At 43.5% G+C, this 11,875-nt stretch overlaps 3 protein-coding genes across 3 annotated transcripts in view; 2 read left to right on the top strand and 1 right to left on the bottom strand.

Annotated features, from left to right (window-relative positions):
• The window catches only part of LOC308078585 (sorting nexin-18-like), a 244,622-nt gene that overhangs the window by 15,166 nt on the left and 217,581 nt on the right, over window positions 1–11,875 (top strand). The window lies entirely within an intron of this gene.
• The window catches only part of palm2akap2 (PALM2 and AKAP2 fusion), a 352,841-nt gene that overhangs the window by 174,014 nt on the left and 166,952 nt on the right, over window positions 1–11,875 (top strand). The window lies entirely within an intron of this gene.
• LOC308078931 (5'-3' exoribonuclease 2-like) lies at window positions 8,575–11,676 on the bottom strand (the record flags this gene model as incomplete). Its single annotated transcript, XM_080420272.1, has 1 exon — window positions 8,575–11,676. One exon carries the CDS (start codon window positions 11,674–11,676, stop codon window positions 8,575–8,577), a length of 3,102 nt encoding a protein of 1,033 aa, XP_080276398.1.

Raw genomic sequence — 11,875 nt, 5'->3', positions numbered from 1 at the left:
CATTTTGACTCATTGTGAGCTTGTAGGTGGGCTATTTTCCCTATTTCACTTAAAGGAAAGACAACATTTTTAAATGGTTAATGTGGTTAACACATACAGTCTTATTAAATTGGTAAGTTGTGATATTATCAAACATAAATATCAAACGTTTCAGGCTGTCTGCATTTCCCAAAAGGAAATGCATGTTATATGTATGTATTCAGTCAGACCAGAAGAATGAATGACCAGAGGGAGGTTATCAAACACAGAGGCATGGTTTAACCCATTAAGACCTGAGGTCGATTCTTCTAAAACAGTTTTCTGAAAAACTTATGTTGCTATATCAGTGGTTTTCAAACTTATTTTTCAAACAAAATGTCAAGGACCCCGGAAATTATATGTAGGCTATTTGGCCGTGGACCCCCCCTCCCCCATCTCAAAATATTTTGTTCCAGGGACCCCCAGACGCAAAGATTTGAGTTTAAAATGTTCGCCTTAGAATATATATATTCAAAGATTTGCACAAATTTCACAAGTTTTCAAAAATAGCAGATCTACAAGCTCGCAGTGCAGCACAAAGAGCTTTGAATAGCCAACGCTAAAATCTAAAATGACAGATGCTTTCCCGCTTTTAATAGGTTAACCCCCCCCCCCCCAATCCCCATCACAAATTCACCAGGTGTCCCAGTTGGAGCAGAGACGGCACCAGTACTCTTGCCCTCCAGGACTTACACCACTGCTCTGTGAGTGTCTGTAACAATGTAGGTGAGAACCACTGCTGTATGGCAACGCAACAGTGTCTGTATACCTTTTCATCATTTCATAAACATGTAATAGAAGTCCCAAAAGTGGAGTCCAACTAGCCTGGTAAACCACCCCGGTCGCGGAAATCACATTGAATTCCGGGACCAGGAGTCCCAACAGGCTTGAGCCAAGTTTGGAATGAAAGTGTTTTGATGCCCAAAGAGGACAACAGTATAGGACAGGATATAGGCAAAGGTCTTCCTCTGAGAACTGTTGTCTGATGTCAGTAAACCCCTGCAATAAACATGCAGACTTTATGAGTGGTCCACTGTCTTACTTCCAGTAGTTCAGAGAGGTATAAAGCTTTGCATGTGCAAGATCACACCGTAATCAGATCAGCTAAAAACACATACTGCAAGGCCGGGGTATAAATGCAACATTCAATAACCCAACATCCAATAATAACCCAAGCCTCTCCCGGAGGCTCAGACATGTAACATGTCAACACACCCACATACAACAATATTGCCTCTTTTCGACAACAAGAACTGAGTGAACTGTGCCAACCATGTAAAGTATTTCACAGCTTCTGGATTTGTTTCCATACACTATGGCTCCGTTTCAGATAAGGTTCTCAGACACAATGAAGACCATTATGTATGTTAATTCCAGGTGTAAAATTCTGTAAAAATGTGTTAATAGTCAATTTTTACACTCTGATTTAATTCATTTTGGGTTCCAGGATTAAACGTTTTGAAAGGTTTAATGGTACATGATCTCAAAATAGCTGGACAATCTATCATAGGTTATCCTAACCACAAGAAAATCAACTGAATGTATACCACAACAGTACATTTAATGTACCATCACTCACTCTCTCTAAATATCTCTGGTAAATGTTGCTGTACTGGTACAACCCAGCCCTTAAGTTTAGTTTACAAGGCCTAGGCAGAGGCCAGGCAGAAAGCTATATGAGTATCATTAAACTTATTACTTAAATTCTGGATATACTGTAAAATTGCAATCTTAGATTGTACTTCAATCATGTATCTCTACAAAGACGTTTGAGTACATTGATAACTTTGCTAACATATAACCTGTTTTTTCACTATTATGTGGTAACAATGGACTTGTCTCATGTTCTGTTCAACACATATGCATGCTCTCTATTTACATACATTCACAGCGAGCTGGCCTGCGTATAGCCACAGACTTGATTCAACTCCAGCTGTGTGCCCAAGGGCACAATGTAAATATTACTGTAAAAACTCTGTGTGGAGTTTGCATGTTCTCCCCGTGTCTCCTAGGGTAGTTAATACCCTCACAAAAACATGTAGTAATCCTGGTCACTATACTGCCTCCCCCTGGTCAGCCGGGGCGCCTGATGGAGGGGAAGGGAACTGGTTGGAATAACGTGTTCCTTCCACGCGCTACGTCCAACCAGGGAAACTCCCCCCTGTCAGGTGACAAGAAGGTCAGTTGGCTCTCATGCATTGAAGGAGGCATGAGCTCGGCCCTGGCCTCCCTAGGATGGAGGGGGGAGTGTAGTGCCCAGGATCACTTAGCAAATCGGCACCGGGTGAAAAAAGGGTTACAAAATCGAGGGATAAAAATTATATTTAAAAAAAACAAAAACGTATTACTTAAATTCTGGATATACTGTAAAGGTCAAAATTGCAATCTTAGATTGTACTTCAATCATGTATCTCTACAAAGACGTTTGAGTACATTGATAACTTTGCTAACATATAACCTGCTTTTTCACTATTATGTTGTAACAATGGACTTGTCTCATGTTCATGTTCTGTTCAACACACATGCATGCTCCCTATTTACATACATTCACAGCAAGCTGGCCTGCGTATAGCCACAGACTTGATTCAACTCCAGCTGTGTGCCCAAGGGCACAATGTAAATATACAATGAGGGAAAATAAACATTTTCCTTCCCACATTAAAGCTTATCACTCTCCGCACACTCAAACCAAACCAACGCCCACAAGACGCTACACATCATGTTAGGGGGTACTCCAATATCCTGTTCTTTTGAGCCTCTTTAAACTGGACCAGAGAGCTTTGTTGTTATGGGAACGTTTGGTAAACTGCCAAAACACAATCCTGAATTTCATCATTTGTATCAGCTATGAAAAGTTTACCACATGTTGGAAAAACTTCAACCATTATTGTGCTGAAAAGATAATGTGGTACATGTGTTGAGTAACACATTTAGACCAAAAGGATACCCTCATTTATTTCTGGGCTTGTAAACAATTAAGATGACACAACGTGTATCTATAGTATCTCATCATCACATGACATACATTTACTGTAACTGACCTTCTTAACACAATCAAATCCTGCCGTGTCAATTGACTCTTGGAGTGTAAACATGTACAGAAGCCTAAATGTTTACACTCCTAGAGTTAATTAAAATGATGGGTACATGATGTACCCACTTTTACGCTCCTAGAGGTCTAGCGTTAAATTGCCAGGAATGTGCTGTGCAGAAGATGGCCAGTCAAGTGAGAGACAGACATTCCCTGTTATCTGACTCCAGTCGACAGACAGCAGGTCATATTACTGTGTGTGACCCCAGGACATTCATTATTTAAACCCGCCTCTTGTTCCTGTCTTCTCATTTTTCTTTAAGTCACTTATTTTCTCTTTTGTGTTTGTTTGTTGGATAAATCAGTACAACTGGTGATATTTACTGCAGGCTGATTGCAAGCCTGATGCATGTTTGTGAATACATTCATGTTTGTAGAATAGATAGATACAGAAGAGAGAGAGAGAGAGAGAGAGAGAGAGAGAGAGAGAGAGAGAGAGAGAGAGAGAGAGAGAGAAACTTATTGATCCTCTTGGGGAAATCCAGGTATTGTAGCAGCACCCCAGTAAGCAGAACAACCAGGTATACAGGTAGAGTATATCTCTATAGTCTAACAACTTTTGATGAATCCTATATTAAAGTTGGCTAATGGGAGGGTCGGCTGGCCAGCGGGTGTACCACGGCCACGTCCCTCTGACTCAGACATAACCATAAACAAACCTGATACGCCCATATCCACCTGTTTCCGCGGGAATTTACTGGAGCAAAAATCCTGTGTGGGAAACATCCTGCGGGGGGACCGGAAGTAGGAAATAGCGGCTCAGTGTGTTTACATTTGCCAGCAGAACGTAGCTGTACTGCGGCTAACGGGCCTTTTGCATGTAGTTGAAGCGCAAGGGGGCGGGGGGCGGTGCATGGGGAGAGAGTCAGCGCACTGAAGTCAAGGCACACTACAGACTACTGTGTTGTTGACAGACAACGGATGCACGCTGCGAACGAGCTACGTTCTGCTGGCAAATGTAAACACACTGAGCCGCTATTTCATACTTCCGGTCCCCCCGCAGGATGTTTCCCACACAGGATTTTTGCTCCAGTAAATTCCCGCGGAAACAGGTGGATAGAGCGTCGCAGTTCCCGCCCACTTCCTGTTTTTTTTGGTGCCGGAAGAAAAAACTCAATGCATTTTTCCATTGACATTTCCAAAAATATTTATATCTATTAATTTAAGCCTCGAATCAAGCCATCATGACATGACATGAATCATGACCATAAACGTTTGATTCTGTGATTTTTTTGTTGTTGAAAACGGCAAAACAAAGGGTATTTATTAAATATAGTATATCATATAATTAAATATAAAATAAAAAAAAATCACAGAAAAAAACGTTTTATGGTCATGATTCATGTCATCTCGTGATGGCTTGATTCGAGGCTTAAATTAATAGATATAAATATTTTTGGAAATGTCAATGGAAAAATGCATTGAGTTTTTTCTTCCGGCACCAAAAAAAACAGGAAGTGGGCGGGAACTGCGACGCTCTATAGGCAGGACCGCGGCCACGTCACTATGACTCAGACATAACCATAAACACTGATATGCCCACATATGGTCATGTGCATATACTGTATGGGACCAACTGACTTCAAACTTGGTGCACACATAGGCAAGGACTCAAGGGAGTGCGGTGCCCGCCATTGAATAGTTGTCCAAAACCCGACACTATGACTCAGACATATCGGTCGGATCGGCCATGCGACGTATAGAGGGCCCGTACTTTAGTTGCCCAACATAGGAATGCCAGTGGTTAATTGTTACATTGTGATACTATCAAACATAAATATACATCAGTAGATGCATGTATATTTGTTCAATATGACCATAAGCAAGGATAAAATATATCCCCACACCCAGCCATAAGAATTAATTACTATGTCTGCATTGACTATCATGGACAGGCCTAATTATGGCCCTTCTTACTATTCTCCAGCAGGAGGTGTGATTCAGCTATATTTGATTAGCCATACCAGCTGGCTACAGTGAAATTGCTTTAAAGAAAGAAAAAAAAAGTAATAGATAAATAAAATAACAGACCCGATCTAGTTATTTTGTAATATTTTTGACAATGATGACATGCCCAAAATAGGGCATGCAGGTTGAAAGTGGTTACATGCACAATAATCGTACAAATTAAATTGTTTTCATGTATTTATTAATTTTTAATCTTTTCCCTTTTTTCCATTTTCCTCTACTTTTCAATTGCCCCACTGAAAACCACCACCGGGCCAAAGATAATAATGTGCGGAAGATAATGGTTTTGCCCCTTTGTTGTCAGTGTCTGCAGATAATCTCACCAACCACTACACTCAGCGTCACATTTCTTGTGCATGCTGCCAGTAGGCCAAGGAAGTAAATCTCCAAATATTGTTCACATTTTGTGAATATCTTTGTGAATATTGTCCACACCTGTAAATTCCAGGAATCTTTGGTCAAGTATTTGTCCTGGATTTTTGCCCAAATATGGAGATGCCTGATATCATAGCACTAGTACTGACGTCATACATTACTAACGTTATAGGCAGTATCGAGTACCGAAGTCCTGACGTCACTCGTTCATCCCCTGGGTCGCGGAAGTATTTTCTCTATGGAGAATAACATTGGGTCATCTTAGAATCATCTCATATAAGAATTATGGTCCGAAAATAAACAAAATGTCCCGGCAATATTGTCAGGAAGGAGGCTCTGTATCATTTATTATAGTCAGTCACTCATATTTGATACTGTCTGTTTCTGACAATTTCATAAACATTTAAATCAATGGGGATCTGATCAGTCTGAAACCATGCCCACATTTTTTGATTATTGTGACGTCATTGATGTACATAGGACCTTTTTTCCCCCGTTGTATCAATGCAGGAACAATATGGCTTTTATTTCAGCGAGCTAACTTGTAAGAGAAAGGCTGTAGTTTCTATTAGCTTAGTTGGAATACCCATTGATGATGTCATTGGTAGGCAGGTTTCTGAACTGTCCATAGCTCACCACAGCTCACCACATCTGACTACTCAGAAAATGTTTATTTTAATGATTAATTAATCGATTGGGTTTCAGCTTGGATCAAAGGAACCAACGAAATATACTTTAACTTCCTATTTATCTGTATCGCTATGAAAAGTCATTTTCAAGACTTGAGAATACCATGCAATTTTTTTTACATAATTCCTTAAATATTATTATTCATGGTGTTTATTGGGGTCCATTTGCAACACCACAGGTTGGGACTCGCTGCTCCTTATAGCTAGCTCTATGATGTCCCTATTGTCATTACAGCATGGCTCTGTAAAGAGCTATCTTTGCACACTGCCTCGCTGTGTCAACGTGTCCCTGAGCAAGGCACTTTCCCCTTAACAGATCTAAAAGCTTACAATGCATTGTGAGCTTTTTGCTGAATCTTTACCCCAGAATAGGGACACCAGCGTTCATGTGATTAATGGCACTTCTCCACTGCTCCTAATAAGATGGGTTGAATGGGCAAATGGATATCGATCAATTGTGACACCGATCATCACATTTGTGACGTGACGACCGCTGTCCATCCAACCACAAGGCAATTTCAATATAGGATGTTCAAATTAAAAGTAAAGTGACGAATACGCCAAAACAACTGAAGGGGACAGTGAGAATGGCCCAGTTAGTGGCTGGAATTCGTACAGCGGCGCTGGTATGGTGCAACTAAAAGGTGTATTTATGCACCACAGAAAAATACAAAAATGACAAAAAGGGACAGACAGGATCTCCAACAGATGACATGGTGGTAACAACTCCAACTCCATGTCCTACCAGCTTTTATACTCAGCTGTAGTTTTAGTCTGGACTCCACCATGTCAAGGGGTATATTGGAGATCATACAAGTAACAAATACATAAATTCATATACCTTTAACGCTCATAAAATTACATTCTCCATGAACTACAGGTAAGTAAAGTAATGGTTCCTTCTCCACACTACTACAACATAAAACAATATCCTTAGCAAATCCAAATATACACATCAAAACCCCCCTCTGCCATCCTGACTATGGTCCAGCCCAATTACATTGGAAGACAGTACAGGTAAATGGAAATAAAGGTAATAAAGGGAAGCGTCCAATCAAACGTAACATTAAATTACACTTCTCTGTATTTCACTCTTAACATATTAACACTTAATATGTAAATGTATGCACTTAGATGTATTGCACTTCCCCATCATGATTCACAATCAAACATTTGTTTGTATTTCCACAGGTGGAACTCATCAGGGCTGAATGGTCAATTCAGCTCAACAGGGAATGACAAACTTAAATGTTCAGCTAAAATGTATTCAATAAATACTTAAAATCATATATATAATACTTACATTTATGAACTGTACAAACATCTAACTGTGCAAAGTCTGTGCACGTTACTAAAGTGCCAATATGCTGTGCCAATAATCCATAGTCCACTCAATCACTCCGGTTACAATATACATTTGCAAGGGACGGGAAACAAAGGACCTCTTCTTATGCAGGGACTGCATAAGAAGAATAAGGAATTGAATCATGCATATCTATGCATTTCAGGAATCTATATTTGTATGTATGTATGTATACACGTATGTATACACATAGATGTATGTATGTGTGTCTGCCCGTCGCTCTTGCCCGAACATGGAGATGACTGATGTCATAGTGCTGGCATAGATGAACTGACATCATATTCCAAGTACTGCATAAGTTTTAGAAAAAAACTATATGGAAACAAGACTAATGTCTAATGATGGCGTGGCTCCCATGTGGATCTCGGAATTCCCGTGTATCACTCTATGAAGTGAGGTATTTAGAAAGTATTTAGTATTTTCAAAGTTTGATATTTCAAGAAATATAAAACATGTGGAGAAAAAAAAACCTGTAATGGTTACTTCCTTGGCCTACTGGGAAGTTTGCGCGCCTCCTCGGCCTCAAGCTCTGCTGAGTCGGCGCGTCTCCGTCATGGACAATAACTATTATCACGTGTGCGTGTGAACGCGTGTTCAGCGTTCCCCTAGTGTAGCTTCCTGGTTGCTATGTGGGGGGGAACAACAAAAGCCAGGTCGGCCTCGCATCAAAGCCCCGCCTCGCGCCTCCTCCTCGCGCCGCCTCGTATCAAAGCCCCACTTCGCGCCTCCTCCTCCTCCTCGCGCCGCCTCGTATCAAAGCCCCGCCTCGCGCCTCCTCCTCCTCCTCCTCGCGAGCCTCGCGTAAAAAACCCTGTCTCGAAAAGCCCCGCCTCGCGCCTAAAAGCGAGCGCTCCTCTTTCAATTTCCCTGGAATGCCAATTTCCCTGTGACATATACATGGAACAACCACATTTGGTTTCATGTGTACATTCTCAGAGTTAAATAAACACAGATGATTTTACAGTGTACATTGGGGTCCCAGAGATAAACGTGGTATTGAATGGGGGTCTGTGGCCTAATGTATATCAAACTGGGAGTCCTTGAAATTAAAAAGGTTGAGAACTACTGCTCTATAGGGTGGAGGGTGTATAATTGGAACTACTATAATCCTGTTGCTGCGGGGTTCTGTCATCACGGCGATCATTCCCACGGTGATGGCTCCTGCGGGGCGGATAGGGATGATGGTCTCTGCGCGGGTGGTGGTGATGATCGTAACGCTGACGGTGACCGCCGCTGTGTGAAGACTGGTAGACTTGAGAGAGGTGATAGTTGCTATGGGGCGGGACATTGCTGTACTGCCCTCCTTCGTGCGACGCTATGTCAAGGCCGTGACCAACAGCCCTGACACTTGATTGGTCGAGGGGACTGTGGTGATGGGGACTGTGGTGATGATACCTGTCGTCTCTACGCTGTTGGTGGTGGTCGTAGCGATGGTGATGGTCGTAACGCTGGTAGTAGTTGCCCACTCCGCCTGGTCCTCCTCGGGACATGTTCTGGTTGTAGTAGGCTTCTGTCTGGGACTGCATGGCGCGGTTGTCCCAAGCCCCGTGACCTCCATACTGCTGCCTTTGGAATGAAGGTTGGTTGAAGGCTGGAGGTCCCAGCAAGCTCTGCTGCCTGCAATGTGGGACAGGTGGGCGCTGATGACTGTCACTGTGAGAGGGTCGGTGGTTTCCTTGGTAGTGGTTGCTGTGGCGCGGGGCATTGCCGTACTGCCCTCTGTGTGGCGGTCTGTTATAACCCTGAGCCCTGAAACTGGATCGGTCGAGGTGGCCATGATTTCTGTTGGGATTAAAGCCGCGCTGGGGCCTCCAGTGGCCGTGGTTCCCTCTCTCCCAGTCACCTGGCTTCAACACCTTATCAGGCATTGTGGTTCCAGGGAGAATGACGGCCTTGAACACATAATCATCTATAAACTGGGGGTTACTGATCTTCACTCCAATGGCACTGTTCTGTGTGACGTCAGGCAGCATTGGAATAGGAGACTCTACAGTCGTATCTGGTAGAATGGGGTCTTCATCACGGTTTAATGTGACTTGGATTCCATGGCACAGCTCAGGAGAAATATCCATTCCCTGAAGAGATTCTGTGCGGTAGAGTTCCTGGATGAAGTCACAAAGTGGGTGGGACTTCCCTACAAACAGAACATCACTGCCCAGACTGTTCCTCCTCATCTCTTCAGGGGTGAGATCTGGGTAAACTTCAGCCAAAGCTGCCCTCAGCCTGCGTTCGTCCACAAAGGGCAACAATGCCACACCCTGCCAGGCGTATTTCTTGCCATTCAAATCGATGGCAAAGTCATCAGGGTAGAAGTCAATGATGGAGGAGTCTGGGCTGGTCATGAGATTCCTCCATGTTGGTGGCAGAAAGTTACCACTGTCTGCAGGAAACACTCCCATCAACTGCTCCAGGGGTTTGAATGGTTTGGTTTCCTCCTCAAACTTGGAGAGCAATCCTTTGATATCTTTGAAGTCAGAGGCAAATGGAGCGTAGTGGAAGGGGAAGTACCACTTCCAGGAAGCACACCCCTGGTAGTAGTACTGCAGCACCCAGCAGAGTCCCTCCACGTAAGACTGAACCACCTTACGCTTGAACTCATTGTCAGTCACGTCCACGTCAAACTTGGTCTTATAATACCTCTGCTTCCAGCCCTCCTCCCATAACCTGACGTTGTCTTCAGGTTCAGGATCACTGTCACTTTCTTCTGCTTTCCTCTTGACTCTTCTGCCATCTTGAGCTGTATCCCTGTTGTGCTGCTCGGTTACCTGCATGCTCATGCCATAGGCCTGATGTCCATCATTCTGCTTGACCTGATGTCTGTCTCTTCCTCCGAGGGTCTCAGGAGCAAACTGACCTGCAGTCAGGCAGGCCAGACCCTGCTCTGCCTGCTCTGCCTTCATTCTCCTCTTATTCTCTTTCATCCTTCTCTTTGAGACTTCATCATCATCTTTGCGTTTCCTGAAGATGTTGTCTTCAGCCACACCGACTGCCTGCATGATGAGTTCAACGCTCTCCAAGTTGACAAAGCCATTGCGCGTTAGGTAGCCTCCAGTTCCGTGTACGACTTCTTTATAAATGCCCACCAGTCTGTCTATTGCACCCTCCCTGATCTCCAAGGAAGGTAAATGAGGCAGGAAGTCATTTCCAACGAAGAAGCACAAGAACACCCAGTCATCAACACCTCTCTCAAAGTCAAAGGAGAATGGCAAATTGCCCATGGTCAGCTCCTTGTCCAGATACTCACGCAAAACACTGAGTTTGATGAAGATAAACTCCTGTTCAGATGCTCCCATGGTGTCTTCAAACATGTTATGTGATCCCTGGTTCTCCATGGCCATTCCCTGGCAGTCTTTGATCCCATGTCCCGTCTGACCACACAATGCACAGCGCTGAGGTTTGTTGGGCTTAAACTCCTCTCTGATTATGGTGAAGTTTGGCTCATGAGTAGCCAGGCCCAGCATGATCAAATCAGCATCAGCTCCACACAGGCAGTGATGTGTGTTGGGGTCATGGTTGGGCTGAGCTCTCTGTCTTCTGATGTAGTCCATAATCTTGTGTTCTCCCTCTCCAGGGACACTAGCATCAGACAAGACCACTGTGATGTTCTGCCACCCTGGGTCATTGCTCAATCTGTCTGCGATGTAGTAGCGAAGACAACGAGCAAGGTTATCCATAAACTCTGTTCCTGGAGTGATACAATTGCTGTCGAAACTCTCCTTTATCTCCTCAGGTGGGAGGTATCCTCCTCTATGGATGATCTCCTCTCGCACCCGCCGTTTCTCCTCCACTAGCTCTGCCCCTTCTTTAGAAGCACGGAATCTTCTGGAGCGTTGTTGGTTCATCTTGGCACGGGGAGCAACTCCATCGATGGCCATGTAGAGGAGCTTCCTAGGTCGGACAATATTGAACAGGCGATCAATGTGTTCAAAGATGGCAACCATCATCTCATCTTGATTTTTGGGCGCAGGTTGGTCTTCAGGATGTGTGCATGGGTGGATGATTCCATTCATGTCCAAGTACAAGTTGTCAAACTCCACTTCGTTGGGATTCGGCTTGCTAGTGTCGACGGGAATACGCACTCCATTGTACTCCTTGGACTTTTCCTCAACACAGTGAACGATTATGGATGAATACTTTTTACTCAGCCAACGAAAAAATGCTGGAACTCCCATCTCCAACAAATGACCACCTAAAAACTATAAGAACCAAAATTATGCAAAATTATTTTTAAATGTAAATCTAGAATTGCTTCATTAAGTCATTGTCACACCTTATATAGGCTGACCAGAGCTCTGGTCTGACATCACTACAACTCAAAACCGTTCCTATGCAACACTTATGTGCACACATACCTTTCTTAAATTCCACTGG

Source organism: Gymnoscopelus braueri, assembly GCF_963280865.1.
Source record: "Gymnoscopelus braueri genome assembly, chromosome: 22".
NCBI classification, from domain to species: Eukaryota; Metazoa; Chordata; class Actinopteri; order Myctophiformes; family Myctophidae; genus Gymnoscopelus; species Gymnoscopelus braueri.
The sequence above is the reverse complement of the archived record's forward strand: the minus strand, read 5'-3'. Positions and strand labels throughout refer to the sequence as shown.